At 35.4% G+C, this 25,722-nt stretch overlaps 2 protein-coding genes across 3 annotated transcripts in view; one reads left to right on the top strand and one right to left on the bottom strand.

Moving 5' to 3' along the window:
• The window catches only part of RPL9 (ribosomal protein L9), a 388,416-nt gene that overhangs the window by 286,997 nt on the left and 75,697 nt on the right, over positions 1-25,722 (bottom strand). The window lies entirely within an intron of this gene.
• The window catches only part of WDR19 (WD repeat domain 19), a 39,861-nt gene that overhangs the window by 4,849 nt on the left and 9,290 nt on the right, over positions 1-25,722 (top strand). Inside the window, exons 6-29 of one of the 2 annotated variants that reach the window (XM_071743711.1) lie at positions 129-244; positions 1,426-1,506; positions 3,632-3,744; positions 5,027-5,200; positions 6,397-6,467; positions 7,011-7,183; positions 7,282-7,396; positions 8,085-8,191; positions 8,575-8,697; positions 10,011-10,160; positions 10,697-10,844; positions 11,456-11,660; positions 12,203-12,362; positions 12,917-13,027; positions 13,279-13,388; positions 14,464-14,521; positions 15,480-15,626; positions 15,738-15,820; positions 17,228-17,311; positions 17,596-17,742; positions 18,187-18,311; positions 19,665-19,777; positions 20,640-20,708; positions 22,083-22,160. In XM_071743711.1, coding sequence (XP_071599812.1) covers positions 129-244; positions 1,426-1,506; positions 3,632-3,744; positions 5,027-5,200; positions 6,397-6,467; positions 7,011-7,183; positions 7,282-7,396; positions 8,085-8,191; positions 8,575-8,697; positions 10,011-10,160; positions 10,697-10,844; positions 11,456-11,660; positions 12,203-12,362; positions 12,917-13,027; positions 13,279-13,388; positions 14,464-14,521; positions 15,480-15,626; positions 15,738-15,820; positions 17,228-17,311; positions 17,596-17,742; positions 18,187-18,311; positions 19,665-19,777; positions 20,640-20,708; positions 22,083-22,160 — 2,861 coding nt within the window. The remainder of the gene's footprint in view (positions 1-128; positions 245-1,425; positions 1,507-3,631; positions 3,745-5,026; positions 5,201-6,396; positions 6,468-7,010; positions 7,184-7,281; positions 7,397-8,084; positions 8,192-8,574; positions 8,698-10,010; positions 10,161-10,696; positions 10,845-11,455; positions 11,661-12,202; positions 12,363-12,916; positions 13,028-13,278; positions 13,389-14,463; positions 14,522-15,479; positions 15,627-15,737; positions 15,821-17,227; positions 17,312-17,595; positions 17,743-18,186; positions 18,312-19,664; positions 19,778-20,639; positions 20,709-22,082; positions 22,161-25,722) is intronic. The other variant, XM_071743712.1, reaches the window with a different exon arrangement.

The following is a 25,722-nucleotide window of genomic DNA, read 5'->3' as shown; positions in this document are numbered from 1 at the left end:
TTGTCTGATAAGTTGTCTCACATTCTGACGGTCTGTGTTTGAGTGACCAAACAGAGCATATTTCCATCCCAGATACTTTTTTCTTGGTGGTTGTTTATTTATGTTGCACAGGTTTCTTTCTTTTTCAGGTAAGCACACTAAGAGGATTACTTGTGGCTGTTGGAGTACTGAAAACCTTCTGGCTCTGGGTGGTGAAGACAAAATGATTACTATCAGCAATCAGGAAGGGGATACTATAAGACAGGTAGTATTTATAACCTCCATTTGAGTTTAAGGCATGCGTTAATACTCCTGGTTCCTGAGAAAGCTGGGGCCTTTGGGAGCTTATGCCTTCTCAGTTCCACTGCTTTCAAGGACAAGGAGCCTTTGGGAAACCTCATGTGGCATGGGGACAGAGCTAAACATCTGAGCCTCTGTGTTATGTAAATATGATTTATGATACCAGGTTCTTTGCAGTTCTGCTGTGGTCTGTCTGCACATGCTTCTTCTCATCCTTGATGCTGATTTGTATCTTCTACAAGCAGATCCTTGGAGCACAGTCTGTAAGGATTGGCTTCCCCAGCAGCAACAGAGGGTAGCTCTCACTTGACTGTTCATAAGATCTTCAGGAATACTTTTTTGTTTTGGTTTAAAACCTCTGTGCAAGAATTACTCCCAGGCTGCACCTCCATTGCAAAATGGAGCGGCCGATTCCAGTGCTTCCTCCAAGTGCCCTCAGGTTCTCTAATCAAGCATTCTGTTTACATATGTAGTTATGAGAGTGTATCTGTGCTTAGGCAGTGGAAGCAGTGTAGCTGAGAAAGCAGAGACCTAAGCAAGGCTTGCTTATGAGGTTTTGAAATCTTATATTGGCTACAAAAGCAACTAGATTGCTATCACTACCTAAACCACATAAGGTACAAAGCATTTTAAGTATTTTAACCTATATGCCTTATTTTTTGTCTTTCTTTAAATTTGCATTAGAGCAAATTGTATTTGTACTGCTCCAGTTAGTACTGTCTGTATAATGCCACCTTGCAAGTCTTCTTCCTTATCTGGATTTTTTCCTTCTGTTTGGATTTGTATTTCCAGTTACTTTCCTGGATATTTTTTCAGTATGCTCCACGATAACATGTCATTGTGATTCAAACAGAGGTCATGTTTTCTCCAACTTTTTTCTTAGTCTTGGTATTTAATGCAATAACAGCTTTATGTGTCTGTCTGTCTGCCTGTCCATCAGTCAGTCTGTCTGTCTGTCTGTCTGTCTGTCTATCTATCTGTCTATCTATCTATCTATCTATCTATCTATCTATCTATCTATCTATCTTTCCATCCTTATCCCTAAAATGTACAGGGCAGAAACAATGCAATTATTTACTACGTTAGTAATAATTAGTATTTGTTACATCAGTTGTTGATTTCTCAATCTGAACTTCTTTCTTGCAGACCTCAGTGAGCTCAGATCCCAGTGATCTGCAGTTCTCAGTTATGAAGACTGATGGAAGAGTATCAACCAAGGAAAGCACAGTAAGAAGTCAATAAACCAAAATACAACAAAAAGTCATAATATGATGTTTCAGAGTTTCTGCTGCCAACCAGTGTGAGCCAGGAAGGAATTTGTTCCTCCTTGACTTAAAATTGGCTATTGAAGATCTATTTTTTCTTTTCCAAAACTTTCCTTTAGGGAAAGTTGTTCATTAAGGATGTGTTAGTGAAAATGCAGTGGTGAGCAATATGACAAAACTGACAGAGCAGTTTTGCAGTGGTTGTACTTAATAGATGAAAGTGTTTGAAGGGACTTAAGAAATGCATACAGGATAAATACAGAACAGTATATGCAGTGTGTGGCAGATGGAAATGGAGCATGATTGATAACATTGCAGAGATGCTGCTTTTCAAAGGGCAGATGTTCAGCTCTGGGTTTTGAGAACAGATCACTGCTTGCTAGGTTTACATTTTATGCAAACCTCAGCATCAATAAGACTCTGAGGTGTCCATCTCTGGGGTGAGCATGATCTTGTCTCTGTCTAAATTGCCACAGATTCATTTTCCAGCAGATCAGTCAATGGTGTAGTACAGAAAAATGTGGTAATGATAACTATTAGCAGAGCAAATTCTTAAACCATCAGCAATGAAATACCAAGACAAGACATAGAAAATCCATGGATAGAAAGGTAGGGCTGTGTTAGAATTTGTCTAAATCTATACCCTTACACAGCATAATTCTTACAGCCAGATTTAATCTATGGAGTACAGTTGTCAAGAAAAAAGATGTCACTATGTTTACATTGACAAGGATCTGTAAGAGTATTTGTCTTTCTTCATGGTGTGAAATATTTTGTGCTTCCTTGGGAAATTTAATTAACATTTAAATTTAATTTAATTAACATTTATTTTTTAAAATGAAGCAACTGAGGGCCTTGATTTCTTGTGCTGTTTCCTGGGGCATGCCATAGCCTAGGCTTTGCAGGTTTTTTATTACAGTTCTCAAGTTTGCTGTAAAATGTTAGGGAACATCCTGTAGCTCTCTAGTTCTTGGTGTTTGTGCTTGAGTGGTCTCTCAGCAGCTCTAAACCACGTGGTATTTACAGTCCTGGTGCCTGGTTTTGGGCTGGGGCAGGGGGCTTGGTTTGGTAATGATCACTTCAAAGCTGTTAGGTGTGACATCAGAATAAAGCAACAACCAATAAGATGGATCAAAGTAAGTGTTTCTAGAGTTAGTATCTAGATCTGCAACATAAAATTATTCCTGTAATTTCTTAGAACAGTTTTAAGAAACAGTATTTCTTAAATACTTCATCATTAAACTGCAGTGGAATTATAAGCAAAATGTTCTAAAAGGCAGGGAACATTATTTATATATTTAGGGTAACTTTAGGAATTATAGGTCAGATTTTGAGTTTGTAATTCTGAATTAATGGATTTTTAGGTCAACATATACCTTTTTTTCTCCATTTGAAAATACTAGCTTTATATTTCATTCTTCCAGGGCTTTTTTAGGAATAAACCATTGTCGTCTTTTTAGACAAGGAGAGCTGAAACAGAATGTAATGGGAAGTAAACTTATAATTAGCCCTTCTAGGTATGTTTGTCAAAAAATAAGGTGAAACCAGCTCTTCCTCCTAAAATGAATGTTCTGCTCTTGCCTGACAGTAACGCACACTCTAATAATGAAAATAATCTTAAAAAAAAACCCAAAGTTCAACCTGTCTTTCCATATGAAGTCCAGCATAACTATTGCATCTTTAATACAAAATGAACAGGTGGTTTCTTTTGCAATTGTCTCTCTGTCTTTGAAATCTCAGTGAGTTACCTGTGATAGTTTTGTTGTGACTCAGGTGAGCCCAACAGGATAACTCCATGTGATCTGTTGCCTTTTCCCCTGAGGAAATGGAGCTAACTTAATGTTTCTGTGGTATAAAGCCTTGAATTTGAGATGTGTGTTCTGTTGGGCTTGTATTTGGATCTGTGAACCACTGGGGGAATATCCTGAAAAACTCTTTCACTGTTGGTTAACATTCAGAATTCAGATCCATGCAATTCTTAAGGGTTTCTGAAAGTGCTAAATCTCATCTTCTAGTGAAGATGCAGGGCCTTATTTTAAAGTTTTGCCATTCTTATCAAGTTAATTTTTCTTTTTATTCATTGGCAGGTAAGTGTAGTGGTTGGCAAGAAGGCTCTCTTTCTTTTTGATTTGAATGATCCTGATAACCCGATTGATGTGACATTTCAGCAGATTTATGGCAGTATTGTAACCTACAGATGGTGAGCAGAACTTTCTTAATGAAGCATTCTAGTATTAACAAGCTGTAGATTTTCCAGGTAGTTCTGATGTAGTAGTTCTAGAAATTAAATAATATATCCCTTACTTATAATGAAGTTTAATGGATGGATTGTAGCTTTTTTAATACAAAAGAAGTCTGCATTGTGTAATTGTTTACTTGGTAATTCAATGGCTATAAAAACAGTATTTTCAAATATTAGTGCTGATGGTCCTCTTAGCTTTGGAACACTAGCACTGTTTCTGCTTAAACAGTAGACTAAACTGAGGATTTAATAGGGATTTACACAGGTTGTTTCCTGTGTAGATGAGTGATTGATGAAAGAGCTTGGGGTGGAGTAGTATCCTTAAGGTAATTTGTTGGTTTACAAAGTTGTGCAGAGTTCTTGAAGCCTCCCTTCTATGTAATCCAATTGGTAATATTCCTTTGAAGAATCAAGAATCCCAAACTAGATATTTCAGCTCTGTACCCAAAAAGTAGCTGTACTGTTTCTGTATCTTTGAATCATGACACAGTGTCTTAATGCTTGTCCAGACAACACAGAATTGACAGTTTTCCCTTTATGGTACAACTGTGTAAGAAAACCCGTAGCTACGTGCTTCTTAATTTATGGTCACGTTTCTTAACAAGGAATACCTGGGCTATTTCCCTTGCAATTGTTTTTTGTATCTAAACTGATGAGATATTGTTTGAATTCATCCCTACATGCTGTAACTATTCCCGCCCTAACCTCATGAATTCTTCTTTATACCATGAAAAGTAAACAGACTCTGTATTCACTAATAGAGATTTTAGCTTTGATGCTTCCACTGTGTTTGCAGTAGTATGCATTAAGGACAAAATGAGTGGCCTTATATATAGCACAGCTCTGATGGAATAAGTCATCCAGAACATTGAAATGGAAGTTTCTGTCTTTTGGAAGGCTTATTCCAATGAAGATACCAGGGGTCTTTCTCTTGCCATCACTGCCATCTATACAGATTGCTGAAAGTAAAGTGGCATTATAGAATGTAGAAAAGAGAATAAAGATGACTTATGACTGAACTCTGGGCACAGAAATGGTTTTGTCCTTTAAGAATCATTGGTTGGTTTTCCCCTTGATTTATTTTACACTGTATTGTTACACATTATATATATAAATTCTCGTAATTTTATATTTTTCTATTAAAGAGTGGCATTAACAGTTACCCCAGTAGTCTGACAGAAAATGCATATCACTTATTTCATAAGCAGGTCTCTTAATTGTTGGTTGTTTTTTGTGACAGGTATGGTGATGGCTACATTATGATTGGTTTCTCACGCGGGTGTTTTGTAGTGATTTCTACACACAGGAGTGAGATAGGTCACGAAATCTTTCAAGCTCATAATCATAAGAATAATCTAAGCAGCATTGCAATATCACAGGCATTAAACAAAGCTGCATCATGTGGAGACAATTGGTAAGTAATATTTTTGTACATAAAGGATGGAATTAATCTCACAAACTGTAGCTGTTTGGCATTAAACCTAGGCTGCCTAATGCTTCAAGAAGTCAGTGCAGATAAGATGAGATGAACTACTCTGAGAAGCTATCTCTTTGCCTAAAGTTAGGAGAAGATTACTTTTAATAAAATATCTGCAATTATAATTAACTTTATTGTAATTAATTGTAAACACATAAAATTTAATTAAGCTTTAGTATAAATTATTCCTTTTGATTCTCTCTTTTTATACTATGTTTAATGGCAACAAAAATGTCCAAATTTCTTCACTGTAATTTATTGATTGAATGTAAACATCTGCTTAGCAATAGGAGAACTATTAATGCAGGGCTGTACTGAGTATGCTGATGTCCTGATACCTTCTTCCCTGGTGTTTGGTCTTACATGCAATCTAGACAGTAATATAAATGTGTAAGCAATTTAGGAAAAAATAACTAGAGACTGGGGTTTTTCCAAAATACGTTGTGTACATGATAGAATATCTCTTTTAGCTCCTCATTTGCTTCTCCCTTATTCTGTGATGCCTGAATTTCTTTTCAATGGAAGAGGAGTGAAGTGATGACAGGGAGTCTGTTTGTCCATAGTTCTATGTGTGACCTTAGCAGGCTGCTGATCTATGACACTTGCACATCAAGAGTGGGATAACTATGAACAAAGCATGGTGTAACTTCAAGCCCTTCAGCTATTATACAGCTCTTGTTTCTTCAAGAGTTTCTTCACCATATATTGTCACATGGCAGTGCAAGTAAACTCTGACTCTGCCTTTTTTTATGTAAAGTAGGGTTCTTTGTATCTGCTTCAAGCAGTGTTTGTCCATCAAATGAAATGTGTTTTTAACTCAACCAGCATTGTAAGGAAATAAGTAAGAAGGAAATACTAGTGTGCATTTGCCATCCCTGAGTTCTTTCAAATTAGATTTGTGCCTTTTCCTCAAATTTTAGTCCTCTGAGCAAGTCTTTTTGTACAGTGATAGGGCATAGATATTTAGGATGATGGATAACAATGTGTGCATTGCTCCTTAGGAAACAGAAGGTGTTTTGCATTTGTACTCTATTTTTTGCACCATTAGGATATCTTGATTGGGTTAGATTTCTTCCATTTTATGGTGAGTGAGATTTCTGTTAGTGAGAATGACTGTTTATTTTTTGTTTTAGTATTAAAATCCATGAGTTGTCAGACTTGCAAGAAATCTATGCCATAATACACTTGGATGATGAAAGCAAAGGTATGCTAACAGTCAAGAGGACAAAATTTTTTACAAATTAGGTAAAAAGCAGAATTTTGATGGTGACTGTTTACATGAGTGAAAGTACTGGTTTTGGAGAAAATGTGTAAAAATAGACTTCTTTCCCAACTTGTATTTATTAGGTGACCCATAGCAAAATGGGAACATATCTTATCTGTTCAAAGTATAGAGAAGTATGGCCCTCTGAATCATACTTGATCAATTAGTGTTTTGGTTTTTTTAATATGTAATACAGTAAATTCAGGTTACTAAAAAAAATATACATAACTACTTTCTGCTTCTTTCCATGTTTATTTTTGGTGGGTTTTTTTGGTGCTTTTTAGTGTCTCTTGTACTGATATATAATATTTAACTTGTTCTCATCCTAATATACAGGAGTCTGTGGCTCCCAGAACACAGTTACAAGACTATCTGTGTTCTTTGGTAATAAGTTATCACCATTACCTCCTCTTGTACTTTTGTAGTAACTGTAGATACTCCAGTTAAAGGATTATTTTTTTTTTAATTGTTTTATTGTTTTAGGTGTAGATCAGATTTCTTGGACAGATGATGGACAGTTGTTGGCAGCATCTACACGAAGAGGATCCCTCCACGTTTTCTTGACAAAGCTCCCAATCCTTGGAGATACTTGCAGTACACGGATCGCATGCCTCACCTCTCTTCTGGAAGTTACTGTAGCAAATCATGTGGAGAGAGTATGATAGCCTCTTCCTTTTAAACCTCATGTAGATACAAGTAAAGTAAGTATTAACAGTGGATGAAAATTGTTGTATTTTGTTTTGTTTTCTTACAGGAGCTGCCAGTCAGAGTCTCTGTTGAAGTAGAGCCGAGTTTTGTTGCTATTGGTGTTTATCATTTGGCTGTAGGAATGAACAATCGAGCTTGGTTTTATGCACTTGGAGAGAATAGTAAGCATAAATTCAGTTCTTTTACAACTACTGCATAATTTTGTCTTACTTTATGAATATGTTTAGCAGTTCTGGACATTCCACATGGTACAATAACAAGTTGAATTGCAAACTGGGGCAATCGAGACAAGACATTGAAAATAATAGAAATAAAACTTTAGATTCAAGGTGTTGGTAACAAAATGTAGAATGTTTCTTTTTTGTTTTGTATTTTTTAGATCATGTTGTTAACTAATGAAGGAATTTTTTAGGCCTTTGAGATGTTATTTGACTGCCTTTAAATATCAAGTTTGGCTATATGATCAGAGGGCTTAAATTCTCAGTTTGGTAGATGTTTGTGTTATTTGTGTAGGGTAAGGTAAAATTGGCTAGGCTCTTTCCAAATTTTACACTGGATTAAAAGCTTTCATGTCTCTCTAAGCATCACCTTTTCTGACTGATAGCTTTAATGAAAACTGTAAGAACACTAGTCAGAGTTGCACAGGATGTGTGTTTCTCTTGTGCTTTCTTAGCAGTCAGAACTGCTAAGTCAGGGGAGAAAGTCCCTTTACATGTGACTTGTTCCATCTCTAGTTAGTTGTGAGTTTTTCACATCTGGTGAAATCTGGGCAGCAAGTTTAGATAGTAAGTTAAGACCCATTAAAAAATCAAGATATTTTCACCTTTTCTTTCTTTTTTAATTCTTCAGATGTAAAAAAGCTTAAAGATATGGAGTACCTGGGCACAGTAGCAAGTATGCACCTTAATTCCGACTATGCTGCTGCCCTCTTTGAGGGTAAAGTCCAGTTGCACATGGTAAGAGCTCTGGCAATTTAAAGTGCTGAACTGATGTGCTGATCTAAGCTGAACAAGTTAATTTATTTTGAAAATGAGATAAAATGGAGTGATCTTCAATTATTGGAGATAAAAATTTAAAATTCTTTAGAATTTTATTACTGGGAATTCCTGTGGACTTAAAAAATACAGCCTAATCTAGAACAGGTGAAGAAAAACTGTTTTCTTGTGAACTGTTTAATAAGTTTAATTTTAAACATGTTTGTGGGAATGTGGCAGGAGCAGATGCTGGCTTTTTAAGGTATGCGTGTGCAAGTTTGGCTTCATATCATTTCCTCACAGTTTGATACAGGCAAAAATTTCAACAGTAGAATGTTTCAGTTCATGCTATTCTTCATGTTTAGATAGAAAGTGAAGGTTTGGATGCTCAGGAAGAACGAGAAACTAGACTCTTCCCATCAGATGATGATAAATACCAAATTTTGTGCCATGCTTTAACAAGTGACTTCCTCATATATGGTACAGATGTGAGTATTACTTCTGGATTTGAAAGATCTTTTTAGATGAAATGCATTTCTATCTGAATTGTTTGGATTATTACTCATACTTTTAGGAAAAAACCCTGTGCTTCTGAGAAGTTTATAGTGGATTCTTTTCTACACAGTAACTTGATGCAAGTACAGTAAAAAATGCATCTAGTTTTCTGCTGCATTTATACAAGATGAATTGGCAGGAAGATTAGGTTTTGCTTTTTCTAATGTTTGTTGCAAAACACTGATGTTCAAAGCAGAATTTACTTCTGTTGCATTAATGAGAGGGTTAGCAATCAAACTGTCTTCCAGATATGAGATAAAGTAGGCCACTTGCCTTGCAGATATATTGATTTAAGTGATGATGTGCTAGACAAAAGGAATCTTAGATAAACAAGTGTGATAGAATAAATGGAAGTTTTGAGTTGCTGTTAAAGACTTGGCCTGAAGAGAAATCTTTATAGGTATTTCAACAAAGACAGGATTGAGATGGCACCAAGGAAGGATGTGTACGTGCTTTTGGATTTTTCCAGATATTTTCCTGTGCATGAAGGGTAGTTTCTTTCCTTTTAGTATTTTCTGGCACTGGGAATACAGGACACATTTGGCATTGTAGTATTGTGCTTTTTGTGAGACAGACTGATGATGATTCCACCTTCCAGACAAAAGGCGGAATCACTACTTTTGATGTTAATCATTGGTTTGATGAAGAGTGGGTTTGCAGCAGTTGAGGACCTTCCCACCTTCTCAGTAACTGAACTGGTTCTGATAAATCTGAAGAACTAAATTTGCAATTGATTCATTTGATGAGTGCAAATTTTACATTTGCTTCAAGTATAGCCTTAAATATAGCCTAAATCACAAATCAGTTTGATTGCTTTTCTACCCTGATTTAGGTACATGTGTTTTTAAGAATGTGTGGTTCTTCCTTGGAGGCAAATTTTTCAGTTTTGTTTGAAGTTTAAGTTTCTGTCATCCACAAGGCAAGCATTTCCCCTGTTTAGGGAACTGCACAATAAATACATCTTGTGTCTACAAAGCAGAGTGAGATAAACAACAAAAAAGAACAGAAAACCCCTCAAGAACCCCTCAAACCTTCCACCTCCTTTCCCCATCCCCCAGAAAGCCTCAGGTTTTCCTGTCCTCCCAAAACCACCTCTGAGTGAAGAAGGAAGCCAAAGAAACTCACCTGGTAGTATTTTTCTTTAAATGTGCTTCATGTTCAGTGTTCTAAGATGGGAGAAACTACAAACAAGTTAATTATCTACTCACCACTTAATTGATTAATTTTTCCTGTTACTTCTCACTAGATTGGAGTTATTCATTATTTCTACATTGAGGACTGGCAGTATGTGAATGAGTATCGGCATCCTGTCAGTGTGAGAAAAATTTTTCCAGATCCCAATGGAACCAGATTGGCTTTCATAGATGACAAAAGTGATGGCTTTGTCTATTGTCCAGTAAGTTGGTGTGAGATATGCATACAATTTTCTTTACAAGGAGAATCTTCAACTACATAGTGATTTTAACAGAGTATGAGGGAGCTTTTGTCACTCCAAATATGTAAGCTGGTTGAAGAAATCACTGGTGAAGGTCAACAATAATTTAATGGCAATGTAAAGAAATAAAATCTGTCATAATAGATCAGGACAATTTCATTATCCTAAATTCCTGATCAGTAATTTTCAGAAATATATGGCTTTGTGTATTCAAGCACAGATATTTTAGCCCACTAACAAGCATTGCTAGTTTCATTGCCTATCCCCATACCTTTTTCCTAAGACAAGCAAATAACATTTATATAAATTTTCTCCATTTATTTCCTTTCCAAATTAAACTGTTCTGTTATTCAGAGTCACAGCTTATAAAAAGACTTTTTAAATACAATTTTGATATTTCTGCACTATTTACTCTTTTTTTTAAATAATAACTGGTATACATATTTAGTTTGTCTCCTTAGTCACTTGCTATAATTTTACTTTTGCTTTATTTGTAGATAAATGATAAATTGTATGAGATTCCAAACTTCTCACCAACTATTAAAGGTATCCTGTGGGAAAACTGGCCAATGGATAAAGGTGTTTTTGTTGCTTTTGATGATGATAAAGTGTACACTTATGTTTTTCATAACAATACCATTCAAGGTATGTAGATACTTAAAAAATTTATTCGCTGCTTCAGTTAATAAAGTAAAACATGTAGAGAGTCTTTATTTGTCTTAAATGTGTTCATAACTCCGTATAAAAATAATACTATAGAGGTTTTAAAGTGCAACTGATAATTAGAAACCAAGTTGTTTTGTAGGTTTCTGTGTAAGCATAAAGCATTTTAGTCTTAACTCCCTGAGCTTCTTGCTGTTATAATCTTCTACCTGAAGTTTACACATTGTACTTCAATTGTGTTTTGAAATGTTTATGGCAAAATCTTAGGATCAGGGTGATAAAACTTGTATGCTCATGCATTCCTAAATAAAATTATAATCATAGCAATTTCTGTATTTATGACAGATAAACAGTAAGAAGATTTCCTACAGATATCTGAGAAATGACCATACTAGTTCAAAAGATTTAAGTTATACGTATTTACTTTACTGAAAAATATGCACTGTACATGAGATGGTGAATACCAGAATTAGAGACCTTGAAGTAATGCCCTGCAAATCTGCATTGTTTCCTCTGGGATTGTTTGCTACACTTTGTACCATGTAGGAATTTTTAAAATAATGCCTTCTTTTCTTCCTGATCTTTGAATTTAGGGTCAAAGATTATTCTGGCAGGTGGTACGGAAGTCCCCTTTTCCCATAAACCTTTGTTGTTATATAATGGAGAATTAACTTGTCAGACTCAGAGTGGGAAAACAAATAATATTCATCTAAGCACTCACCATTTCCTTGGCAATTTGAAAGACTTTGGACCTAATGAGCTGGCACAAATGCTTACTCAGAGTTTAATGTTGAAAAGGTACATCTACATTTTAATTAAATTGTTTACTTCTGTGCAATATAGCATATCCTGGTTATTATAAAATGTTAGAATGAATATCGATAAATTAGATTGATCCATGAGTCTGTCTGTGTAGACCAAGTGAAGTAAGAGACCTAGGGGTGCTTTATTTGCTTTTCCACTGTCAAGGAAAAGCTAAAGTAACTTTTTTCAAAACAGATTCAGGTTGCTGTGACAGTGGCTCTTCCAAAGCTGGCTAAGGATGCTTCTTGCATATTCCACTCCCACTGTAATGAAGCAATGCAAAATGAGTATAATTGAATAGCAGAGTAGGGAAAGGAGATAGGGAAAGTAGAAGTAGGGAAAGCAAAGTAGGAAAAGTAGAAACAGAGCTGTAAGTTAATCATTTGTCTCTCCACTCTTCCTGAGATCTCTCTCTCTCTCGTGGCTTGGAACTAAATGCCTTTTGTATTTTCCCTCCTATAGTATTAGGAAAAAATGTTAATAGGGAATTTTAAGTATGAGTAGTACTAGTTTTAAGTGTGTTTTACCTTCTGTAGGTTTTCTGAAGCATGGGAGGTGTGCAGAATTCTGAACAGCCAGTCTGGTTGGAATGAGCTGGCCAAAGCTTCCTTACATCATATGGAGGTGGATTTTGCCATACGTGTTTATCGGACAATTGGGAATGCTGGGATGGTGATGTCACTAGAGCAAATAAAGGTAAAATGTAAAATCGCTTATAAATAGGAAATATGGTGATTTAATGCTTCTTTAAAAGTTGCTGAATTCTTATATTTGTGGGTTTTTTTTAAGTAGGTAAATTATTTTCAAGGGGGTTAACAGTTATAGAGGAGGAAGTGTCCAAACCACATGTGTCTTGCTTGGTTGACCCTTGAAGTGGTTGCAGTCTCTACTGGAATGCATAACATTCCTTTCTGCATTTGCTTGAGAGCAGCAAAATATATTCACATCTCAGGCATTTGGAGGCTCTTTTTTCCATTGTTGTTTTTGAGAAAATGGTTAAGGCCACTAGTATTATTTTAAATTAAAAAAAAAACAAACCATATTGCAATTATACAAGTAAAGGTGTGCATGAAATAGTGCCTTAAAATGTATTAATTCAAAGTGCTCATTTTAGACAGTGTTAACTGTAGCTGCTTTGAGCTACAGTAAGAAAGTGTGAGGGCTTTTTCTGGTCTGTAGGATCCAATGCATGTGGTTTGAATACTTTTTTCTTTTGGACTGCCTTTGCACTTATTTACATCTTTTTACAGGGAATAGAAGACCACAACCTTTTAGCAGGACATCTTGCAATGTTTACTAATGATTTTAATCTGGCTCAGGATTTATATCTGGCATCGTCCTGTCCTGTTGCTGCACTTGAGGTATTCATTTAAGATGTGTAATTTTCTTTTTCTGCTGATATTATTTCAACCTTAATGTTGGAATATTTTACCTTTTGCTAATTCTATGGTTTTGTTCTCACCATTGTGCATCTGACACATTCTTTTAGGATTAACGTCTCACTCTAAAATTATCTGACTCTTACTAGCTCTGTATTTAGGATAATCCAAAGTTCATGAGAATTCAGAATTTGATATTTGCATCAGAAAATGTTACTGTTCTTTGTTAATAGATGCGCAAAGACTTGCAGCACTGGGACAGTGCACTTCAGATGGCTAAGCGTTTGGCCCCAGACCAGATCCCTTTCATATCAAAGGAATATGCAATGCAGCTTGAATTCCTGTAAGTTTTTCTGTAAAGGTGCTGTTTAAGAATATTAACCCAGGGGTCATGTTTCTCAGAAGTACTTAGATCTCAGATACTCCGACTCCATTGCTCAGAGAGGACTTCATGAGTCTTGCAGCTATAGTCCAAGGAGAGTAGTTTTGTAAGGAGTACTTCTTGCTAGCAACGTATGTAGTTGCTGGTAGTTAAATAATTAGTTAGATAATCAAAACCAGTAGTTTTGATTCATTTCAGTGTATGTGGGTTCTTTGCAACTTGTAGGTCCACAACATAATAATATAATCTACTAAATAAATGCTTTGTTGCAGGCAAGTGCTTAGAAAATGGAGTAAGTTTGCACCATTTAACACTTCTCTCTTTGGATGAAAGCTTTGTCTTTTGCCTGACTTCCTTAAATACCCAGTAGCCTTCATTTTCTTACATATTTTAGACAGAGGAATATCAAATTTCAAGGCTGCCAGTCCCTGAAAGAGATATGGTATTAACCATTTGCCATGATTTTAAGTCTATTTTATAGCTATTTTTTCCCAGATGAAACTTGGTCTGTTTAATGTCTAAACTAAGAGGAAAAACATTTCTCTTGTAATAGAGTTTTTTGGCAACTCCTTCCCCCTGGCACTTTTGGTCTTGTTGGTCACAGAAAGGAAGGAATGGAGGCACTTGGAGCAATGCAGCCGTCTGCAACATGTTCTGAATGTTCTTAAGGAAAAAAAATTGCCTTCATTTTTATGGTGCAAAAATTCTAAATAGTTTTAGAAGGTTAATTTTATTTATCTTCCAGAAAAATGTGGAAGTAGAGATGAGATTATTGAGGCATATTGTGTGGAAAATTTCTTTGCCTGTCTTTTAAGAGAGATGTATAGATGTATTTGTCTGAGTATAGCAGCTTTGAGTAATAGGTTGTGAAAGTGCTGTCACATACTGGGGAACTGTCCATCTCTTGCATATTTGGCATCTTTGTATGGAGTCATGTCTGAAGCAAGACAGGTACATTCATAATCTGTGTGACTGGAAGGTACCCATCTCTACCTATCAAAAACATTCTTCCATATAACTTCTAATTTTCTTTCAGGGGTGATTATGTTAACGCTCTGGCACATTATGAGAAAGGAATCACCGGAAACAATGAGGTAGTTCCTTTTTAGTAATGATAGCATTTCTACTGTCCTACTATACATTAAGTTGTCATGTGTCATACTCATTTGAATTCAGAATTTTTTTATTCAGCTCTAAATCTGTATGACTTGCTTTTGGGGTGGTAGCCTTTACTATTTAATTTTTAATATACGGAGTGTTAGGGACAAAGCAGTATCTAGGCACAAAGCAGTATTGACATTGTGTTAGCATGGTGAAACGAGGCTTAGGTATTTATCGTTCAAGCAGCTTTATAATAAATGTGCAAATGTCAGAGAAAATATTGCTAGGATTTTCATTGTTACAGGACAAGTCCTAATTATTCCTTCTGTTGTTCTTCGCTTTTACTTCTATTGTTCTTCACTATTGTTCTTCAGTTCACTTTGTTACCTGTGAAAAGCAAAGATTGTGTTAGAAAATAAATATAATTTTCAGTAGATCCTCCCTTGTGCTGGCATTATTGCCCGTAGTTTGCAAAATGTCTGTTATGGCTCAGCTTAAATAATAACAATAGAGGAACATAATAGGGGAAATAGCAATGTTTTTTCAATTCATGCCATTTGGCTTTATGAAACATTAGTGGCCTTACTGCCTTAAAAAAAAAATTAAATATCCTGCTAGTAATTTTTCTTTTTTTTTTTCTTCTTTTGGTTTTGGAGAAAAGAGGACAGTAGTACTGAGCTGTCTGTAAAACAGATTCTTCCCATGTATGCTTAGCCTGGGCAGATCTTGTGACTTAAAATTAAAGAAAAAACTTAGGAAGAAAAGTAAACCTAGTTCTTCTAAACAAGTGATAGCTGCAGCTAAGCGTGAATTTTGAGACAAAATTGGTTTAACAAGTCCATGTAATGCTGTGTTAATTTTTTTCAGTTCTTGGTTACTGTGGCTTTTGTGACCTGGTAGTTCTGATGTGTAGTGTATAGCTACTGCTTTTGCTTTTCGTTTGGTTGCCAGCACCAGGAACATGATGAAGTTTGCCTTGCTGGAGTGGCTCGGATGGCCATTCGAATGGGAGATATCCATCGAGGGGTGAACCAGGCCATGAAACATCCCAGCAGACTACTCAAAAAAGACTGTGGAGATATTTTGGAGACTATGAAGGTATTCAAAGGAGTTAATGAGGCTAAGGCTGAGTATGTGAATTCATTAAGCTATCTATTTATTTGTAATCTAATTTAGAAATTATATTTTAATGACTTTCAATATTTGTAGCAATTTTCAGAAGCTGCTCAGCTCTTTGAAAACGGACAATATTATGACAAGGCAGCATCAGTATACATCCGATGTAAAAACTGGTAAGTACAGGTTTCAGGAAAATTTCTTTGGAAAAAAATGATTCTCTGAATAGCACAAACATCTCATTAATTCTGTTTCATTGTTTTTGTTGTTCCCTCTGCCAAGGTTAAAGAAGAGCAGTGTTCTCTCAGAAGCTTATATTGTGTTAAATATAGTCTTACTGTAAATGGGAGATCATCCTTTTTTTTTTTTTTTGTGTTATGTCTAAAGTTACTTGCAGTTTTGAGTCCTTTGTCTGTGCAAGCATATGCACACGAATTTGATGATTTTATTCATGCTATTACCATTTAGTTCATTAAATTTCTTCATTTACAGAATTCAGCTGAGCCAGAATGATTTCCAACTGTCTCAATATTAAGTTCCTGGTTTAAATGGAGTCTGTGTCATGAATAATGAAAATCATTGGCATTATGTTCAATATATATTTTTAATAGTGAATTGGACTATTTTCACATTTCCAGAGGAAAAGTACAATTTACTGAGAGATTTAAGGGATTAATTCTTGTCAAGTTCCATTTTTTTTATTCCATAAAGTCCTTAAAGAACTAACTGGAGCTGAGATCAGAAAAAACCCTTCTCTTTTATATGAGTGCTCTAAACATTAGGTTGGAATCTTTTTCCATCATAGAAATGTCAGTGGCATCAGAACAGACCAAGACAACAAACACTTAAGTGTGGTAGATTGCATGTAATGATAGCTTTGATTTGGAAAGGGGGAACTGCAAGCTTTGTTTACTCTAGCAGAAGGAGGTTTGGTTGGGGGAGTGATCTATCTTTTAGGCAGAGGTGAGATGTAAGGTCAGCCTCACTTCAGTCTGTCTTACCCTTTTTCTTGAGAGGCCCACAGCTTGGTTTTCTGGCTTTTATAGATCCTATCCCTGTGTGCAGCTCCTGAAGCTGTAGTTACAGAAGGACTGACATAGTTCAGAGTTCCTTCATGCTCTGCTCTTACAGATTTAATCCCTCAGAGAATCTGGTTCTAATTGCTTGGAGTTCTCTGTACAGCTTCTGGCCTTAAGCACACAGCCATGGGGGTATCACAACTGCACCTGCACTGGTCTTTTGTACTCTTTCACGCATTCTTTTAGGTTCAGTTTTAATACTGTGTTGCTCCTGTACATTAATTGGAGAACACTAAAGTTAAAAATTGCTGGTCTGGCACTTGTTATGCTCATACCTCTCAAACTTCATGTTCATGAAGCAGTCCATAATTTCCAGTTTTTACAAATATAAGGTATGGGGGGGGTGTTTAAATACTAAAGCCTTCAAAGCTTAGACATTCTGTTCAATTACTTCTTTTTTAATCCTCCTTTTCAGTGTTGATATAAATATGCCTGGTTTAATGGAGAAAATTTGAAACCAGTTACCTTTATGAACTAACTGAAACTATGATCATCCCTTCCTAGGGCAAAAGTTGGTGAACTTCTTACTCATGTTTCATCTCCAAAGATTCACTTACAATATGCAAAGGCCAAAGAAGCAGATGGCAGGTGTGTTTGAATGCTTATATTTTCTTATAAAAATGTTTTTATCGTTCTTATACATTTATTTTTTTGTAAAATAAATTAAAATATATTAAATTTTGCGTAAAATTTAATGAATTCTGAAATATGTAAACTTAAGGTGTAAAGATTTTAAATGTATTATAAGGACCTTCCGCTAGTACCAAAGATGTGTTTCTCATTGATGGTTTTCCTGTCTTAACATAAAATAATGCATGTTTCTTTCACACCTTAGAAGTAAGAAAAAATTATGTGGAACCATTGTTTTGCAGTTACAAGGAAGCTGTGGTAGCTTATGAGCATGCCAAACAATGGGACAGTGTAATTCGACTGTATTTGGATCACCTGAATAATCCTGAGAAGGCTGTTAATATTGTGAAAGAAACACAGTCTCTTGATGGAGCAAAGATGGTGGCCAGGTAACAATCGTATTATCCGGGTTGAAAAAAACCAAAGTGAGAGAGGCCATACCTATTGGAAGTTGGTGAGGCTTACTAACATAGATCAGACTCTGGTTACTGGTATCTGGCCAGTGACTATAAATTTCAGGTTATATATTTAGTTCTCTAAAATTTGACAGCTAAGGAGCTACTGATTTTTTTTTTTTTAGTTTGTTTTTTCTTTTAACTTTCTGATTAAAATGATACTAACCTGAAGGAATAAGTTTAGACAATAATAAAAATTGTCATGCTGTACTATTTATGCTAAGTTAGTTTTAGTAAACTCTTTAAAATAATCAAGATATAAAATAAACTAAAAATGTATCATAATTGTATACCACAGAATATACTCTCTTCCCAAAACATTTGGTGTATTCAATATGCCTATTTGTACTAAGGTATTAATGTGTTCATTCTGATTAGGTTCTTTCTGGAACTTGGTGACTATGGCTCTGCCATCCAGTTCCTGGTCATGTCCAAGTGCAATAATGAAGCTTTCACATTAGCTCAACAGCACAACAAGATGGAGATTTATGCTGATATCATCAGTGAGTATTCCAGGTTAATAGTTTGCTCTCAATATGTTTTGCTGTTCTTTTAATCATTTTTGAGCAATTGAAAATTGTAAGACAAAGGAAGTGAAGTTTTGTTTCCTGGCCTTTTCCATTTCCAGTCACCATGGATGGATTTGGTAATCTGTCTAATTCAGGCCCACAAGCCAGGCTTTCATTTCATCTCAGCTTTACTCTCCCTTCGTCTTCTGTCCAGGTTGTTTTCAAATCTTGCCTGTGACAGAGCCTTTCCTGTTTACCCATAGGGATAAAACATTTGTCTGGACTATTTTCTTTTGTCTGTTAAGGAATTCTGTTCCTTGACTCTGATACATGTAGCACTGCATTTCCAAAACAGAGAATTTTACTTGTACAGTTTTTTATTTTTATCTCCTGTTCTCCTTTATTCTTGGTTTCATCTGTTTTCTTACATGTGCATGTCATTTGTCTTTCATTTTTTACCCTTTCAGGCCCTTCATAGCCTCCTCTTTTTTCAGTGAGAGGCAAAAAGGAGACCTTACTGAGAAGTCACTTTTACCTCAGGCCATCAAGTCAGTCAATGGCCAGCTTGTCAATTTGCAATAAATTTTATATTTTTCACCTGTGTCAGGCGCCATTATTTGTGGAAAAAGTTCCACATATGTATCTATTAAATTATCTAATATTTTCAGTTAATCTCTTAATTAAAAAAGCATTCTTGTTATGAAGGTTATAAAAACTTGACAACAGCCAGCCTATTGTTGCAGCTGCTTGTCAAGGTGGCCACTCTTGTTCTACTGCTCTTTATGCTTTCTTCTTTCTATCCAAAATAGGATGTCTCAAATAGTAACCTAAGTGGATGAAAAAAGGGTTTAAAACTAACTTTTGACTGTATTTGGTCTAAATGTGTACAGTAAAATGGAGTCTTCATTTGAAGACTAAGTAATGTTCCCTGCTACCACATAGTTACATTGGTCTTGGTAGTCTTGCTCAGTGTGATACAGATATACTCATATATCCTTAAACTGTGAAAATAATTCAGGTGATAATCCCATAGTCACTTGCTCTGTTTTATGGCTGCCAAGACATAATGGAAAACTTTATTAGTACATCATAGTTATGCCATTTTATTATGCCTATTAAAAAAAAAGAAATACCATCCTGTATTTCACTGTATTTTTAGCCTGATGTCTGACATTTAATATGAATAAATAGGAAAACAATGTATTAAGACATAATTTGAGTCTGTCTGGCTTTGGTTTTCTTAAAATATCAATAGAAACAAAACAACATAGAACAGGAATTCTTCAGTAGAGCTTTTATCTTCCTTAATAACAATGCTCAGCTGACACTGCTATTTGTCTCTTGCAGGTTCTGAAAGTACTACCAATGAAGACTATCAGAGCATTGCACTGTATTTTGAAGGTGAAAAGAAACATTTTCAGGCTGGGAAATTTTTCTTGCTCTGTGGTCAATATGGACGGGTCAGTACTTAAAGCATAAACCAGTGACAGAAACTGTTCAAAATATAATACTTCAAAAGCAGGGACGTTCATAGTAGACTTAAGCTGTCTTAAATGATGGTCAACTGATGGTTTTTTTAAGTATAATGAACTTAATTAAAGTATTTATATTTATAACTATATACATTGTGTTCTCTGAATTATATATACACTGCCATGCACATAACTTTTTCATAGCAGTAGAGGCTCCAGGTGGATCAAGGATATACTGCTCTCCATGAATCTCTAAATGTCATCAACACAGAAGTAGAATTTACTTATATTTTATTATCTTGACCAACGAAGACTTGGTTGCTGGCTAGATAGTTAATTTAATACTGTAGCATGACCTAACTTAAACCTTTTTTAAGAAAGGAAATATGTCAGTTGGCACACGTCTTTGTGATCAGTTACAAATTAGTCAACTGATGCTTATTAAGTATTTGACTTTTGCATGCTGAACACAAAATATTACTGATTTTTGCAAATTACAACCATTGGAGGTGACCACTCCTTAACCTGGATGTAGGAGGGGGATCCAATGAACATTAATCATTCATTTCTTCTCACCATATTGCTGTGAACACCTTTCACAGTTAGGTGAATTTATACACTAGAATTTGGCAAAGACTCTACTCTTTCTTCTTGGAGGAGTATCTAAAAGAACAGCTGCTACCTCTAAAGTGTATGTGGTTATCCTTATGGCTGTAAAACACACTTTTACAGGATAAGCATTCAGTTTACCACTTGTCTGTCAAAATGCAGAGAGAAACAACTTGATACAAATCAGGAAAATGTTAATTTCATGTGTCTCAGCTTTAACTTTTCTTCTGTATCCTTTTAGGCATTAAAGCACTTTATGAAAAGTCCAGGCACAGAAGACAACTTGGCTATAGAAATGGCAATCGAAACAGTAAGCAACTTTGATAAAACTAAAAATTCTTCATATTTTACAGAAGTTTATTTTCAGTGTTGTGATATTTTCCTAATGTCATTGAGTGCATTTGGACAGATTGCAAATAGGAGGAAAACTGTATCAGTAAAGGTGATATGAAACATTAAAAACGTGGAGTAAGTAGTTACTGGTACCAGAGCAAAATGTGTTTTCAGTCTTCAAAGGAGATTTTATGAATTCATGAAGATTTTTGTCATTGTGTGTCAGACACACCTAAGTTTGGGATTTTCTATTTTAGTAATATTCATATATGATTTTTCAGTTTTGCTGATTTTTCCAGTTTGCACATGGTTAGAGAGATCAATATGCATCTATTCTGGCTTGCTGTCACTGAATGGTAGAGATTGAAATGAACATCTAAAGGTCATCTGATCCTGCTCAAGGAGGGTCACCTTGATCCAGTTGCCCAGTACCATGTCCAGACAACTTTTAAATATCTCTGCAGCCTCCCTGGGCAACCTGTGCCAGTGCTTGGTCACTTTCACAGTGAAAAAATGTTTCATGAGCTGCAGATGGATCCTTCTATGTTCTAGCTTGTGCCCACTGCCACTGGTCCTGGCATGTGACACTGCTCTGTTTCTTGAGATTCCTTCCTAGACAAAATATCCATTTGTGACTAAACCATTCTCAGTGCTTCTGTTCCCCTGAAGAACCCACAGCTTTGAAAAATCTTCTTAGGTATCACCAGAGAGTTTTCAGAGTCAATCTCTAGACCTGATTGCACAGAGCTAGCACAGCCACTCTTGAGGCATTCCATCTCCCAGAGCTGTTGGCAGAACTTGTAAGACTGAAGTTTGAGGTGTCTAATGCTTTCCTTTGGATCCCAATGTTTCAGCCCAAATGAATAAACCAAAGACTTTACAACCATGACTATTGCTGCAGTTTTACCATATGTATCCATGTGGAGTCTCTCAGCATCTCAGCCATATTTTTGAGGCTGTCTCTTCAACTTGGCTGGATAGTGCTGGCCCTGTTCTAGCGACCAGCACTAAGTGTTGATCTGAAACAGAAATTGTGCTGGGTGATAGACATGGCTTTGTGACAGCAGGCTTCAGCTCATTGTCCCTGGGTTCCTTCCCAACGTGAAGCAGAGGAACAGTTCATGCTGGTACAGACCTATTAGTTAGAAACCCCTGACATATAACACATTAGAAAATAAATACAAACTACTGTATGCCAAAGCTGATGAACCAAGTAATTATCTGTCTTGAACACACAGAACTAAAAAAAAATAATGCTTTAAATGTTTCTAGTTTTGATGTTTTAATAGAAAGTTTCCTTAAGGGTATTTTTCCTTTCTCTTTCATATCATAATTTCTTCTGTCTTAATAGGTGGGACGGGCAAAAGATGAAGCCCTAACAAATCAGCTGATTGACTATCTTATGGGAGAGAGTGATGGCATGCCCAAGGTATTGTATTTTTATCACTGCTATTATGTCATGCTGCTGTGCCACAAGATCTTTTGAGCTTATTCTGTCCTAAAGTTTTTGTATACAGATTGTATTTTACATTGTTTTCATTAAGAAGCAAGACTTACATGACCGTTCACCCAGTAACTTCAGTTTCAGAAAGATAAGAAAGGAACTGTCTTAGATGTAATCAACTTTTTCCACACTTCATGAAGGCAGGTAGTTGACCAGGGGAGATTCAAATTTACCCTCATGCTGAGGGAAAGAGAGAAAAGTTATCTGGTGATGGATGCCAGTTAGCCAGCTGGCTGTTGCCTCTCCCAGATGGGCTGTCATCATGTATGTACCTGTCAGGACTAGCTACAGCACTCATCTCTTCTTATACTGTGGGGAGTTGTTGCAGAGGAAGAAAGTATGGTAGTAAATAGGAGATGACAGACAGAACCCAAAAGCTACATTAGTTTCCTGTATTCACACATCAAAATGAGACATAAAAAGTAGTAGACAAATTTTAAAAATTAGTTCCCTGTTGATTTCTGAAGTGATTAATGACCATGTTTTCAGAACAGTGCAAAGCAACTCAAAAACTTGCCACTGAAATCACTTGAGAATGTAACAGCTTCATGTGGATGTCCATATCACAGTTATATCTTATTTTTTAAAAGTCTCTTTTTTTTTATTTCTTATGATGTAGAAGTATTTCCTTTTAAATTTAAATTGATTATTCACAGAGGCAGTTCATCTGCAGATACAGGCTGTAGTTCTGTAAACTAAACCACAGAGTTTCTTTTCTGAAAGAAAAGACAATGAAATTACACGTTTTCCTACTGTGAAAGCCAGACCTCAGATGCAGGCATTGCAGTCTGCAGTTAATTCCTTAGTCAAGGAATTCATGTTCTCATACAAATTCACAATACAGTCAGGTGCAAAACTATGTATGGAAGAAAAAGTTCTGCCTTACTGAGGGGAGTAGGGTTTGGTAATGATGGAGGTGGTCTTGGTGGTCTTAAGTTTTTTTCACCCCTCATACTGTAAGTGTGGTTTATGATTCTGTTTCTCCTCTTTGTATGGTGCCTAGAGATTAAGGGTTTGATATTTTAGGCTTCTGTAGGCACTGGACAGTGGATGGCCAGGGCTACTTTGCTTTAATGAGATTTTTTTTTAAAAAAAGACCAAACAAAGACAACCTCTATCTCTTTATTATTTACTTATTATTTACCTGTAATTTGAAATATGAACTTTAATAAAATTATGAGAGAAGCAAATCATAGTGAAACAAGCATCATTCAATTGCAACAGACCAAAAGAGAATGAAGGTGTTGGAGGCATTAGATGAAAAATCTGTGCAGCATCAGTGTAAACAAAATTAATTTCATATTTATGCTGAAAGTTGGGTGGACATAAAATGTAGAATCCAGTCTCCTCTAAGAGCAGCAGCCTCACCATCTGGTTGAAAGATTTTCGTGGGACTGGAGGAGGAAAGTGATCTACAGTATGATCTCCATAGTTAAGAAGTTCTAAAAATTTCAGAAAACACTTGGGAATTTTGTGAATGCCATAACTGCCATATTTAACTTTGTTTTGAAAATCAGTGTAGAGCTTTCTTTCCCTTGTTTAAAAGCTCTCTCTTGTTCTTCTGAATGCTTTAATCCAATCTGCTAGTCTCTCTCAGTGAGTAACAAAATTTTACTTTATCAAATCTTACATATTTGTTTTTAAAATCTACTTAAAAAACAATCTATCTTTATCCTTGCTATGCTATGGAGACAATGTTTTTTAAATTATCAAGCAAGTGGGGTTGTTTTTAGAGAATAGCAGCTTTTTTGTGGTGGTAAAGCTGAAGTAAGAGTGAACCTAAAGTAGCCATGCAGCAGAAACTTGCTAATCCTTTCATGCACTGATTTTCCAACCAGACAGCTCACAGCAGCCTGATTGCTTTACATCTTTCATAGCTGACAATTTTGTGGCATAATATAATATGCAGCACCATATTATCAAATTATTATGCTTACCAAAGTTTTGCTACAGTATTGTCTGACTAATCAGAAGCTTTTTAATGTGCTATTGTGTCAACTCTTTTATTTGTTGACTTTAATATATAAAGGTACTTAAGATGTCCTGTGTGTTCTTTTGTAATTTTTCAGGGAGCGTTAACTAGCAAGGTTCTGCTGTTTTCTGTGTGCATATTTTCTAAGTACATGTGTTTTAGAAAGCAAAACTGAATTAAAATCATGGCTATCTAATATTAAGATCAGTTACATTGCAATAATGAAATTTTCCAAATCCCTTAGGAAATGTGTTGACAGTTGAAAATTCCTTCCTGCGTTTTTTATTTTTAAAATGACTGACTTGAAAGCTAAGAATATGAAAGTAAAACAGAGACTGATTTTTCTAAAATGCCTCCTACTTTCATATTTTTCTACATATGGCTGCCACGTAAGATTTAACTGTATAATTAGGGACATGGCAGATAGATAAAATCACTGGTTCAGTGCTGGGACAGAAGGAAAGGGAGAAGCAACCTAAATGGGGAAGAAGTTGTGGTCATTAGGAGGTGTCAGAAGTTGGGAAGATTTGCATCTTAGTCTACCAGTCATAATAATTTTTGCTTTACCCCACTCAGGGAATAACAGTTTTTCTTTTTAATGCAGTTCACAGTGGCTAAATAATATACACTAATATAAGTAGCTACTAATATAAGTAGCTGAGGTTACTGTATTATCCAGATAATTATTTCATTATTATTACATTATGTTTTTTATGATATTCACTCTTTTGCTCATGTGTAACTTAAAATTCATCAGCAGATAAAATGAAGTATTTTTGGTCACTTAATGTTTTTCCATGTATTGTGAGTTAAAAAGAAGAAATTTATTGCCTTTTTTCTTTCCCTATGCCAGTCTTTCTTCCTTTTATTTCTGTGATTTTTTTCATCTTTTTTTTTCCTTGCCTCTCAAGTATGGAGTTAATCTTTGCAGTCATTTTCTTTATAAGAAAATGTCTTTATATCTTTCATATTTCTATTCCTTTGGATTTCTGCTTTTTTAGCTATGTGTTTGAGACTTACGTACAAAGCCCACAAAATCTTCCAGAGAACAGCACAATGTTGATTGGTACAATTCTTTTAAAATAAACCTTATGCAATTTTAACATAGAATACACACTGTAAATGTTTAGTACTAGTATTGCTGAATTAGTTAGTTTTGGTGTTTTTGCTAAGCTTCCTGTAAAGCTTCAAGTGTCAGGGTTTTTTCTGATTTTTATATTTAAGTTGGGACAGTTCTATTACACATAATATTTCAGCTTAATTTAATCTTGATTTACTGGTGAAAAGATTATAATGTACAGACTTTACTCTTTATTGGTCACATTTTAGAAATCACTGCTAACACTACAAAGTAGTGACATGATCTCAGGGTTTTTTGTACTTAATAGTTCCTTTCGGTCATAAGAAAGATCATTTTATTTTGTATTTTAGCTGTATTTTTAGGAATTACTTCTTCTCAGGATATTTTTAGATTCTTCATGAAAGACCAATTCTCTTTTCTCATGTTGATTTTTT

Source organism: Heliangelus exortis, chromosome 4 (assembly GCF_036169615.1).
Source record: "Heliangelus exortis chromosome 4, bHelExo1.hap1, whole genome shotgun sequence".
In the NCBI taxonomy this organism is placed as follows: Eukaryota; Metazoa; Chordata; class Aves; order Apodiformes; family Trochilidae; genus Heliangelus; species Heliangelus exortis.
Note: the sequence above shows the minus strand (reverse complement) of the source record. Positions and strands in the feature narration are given on the sequence as shown.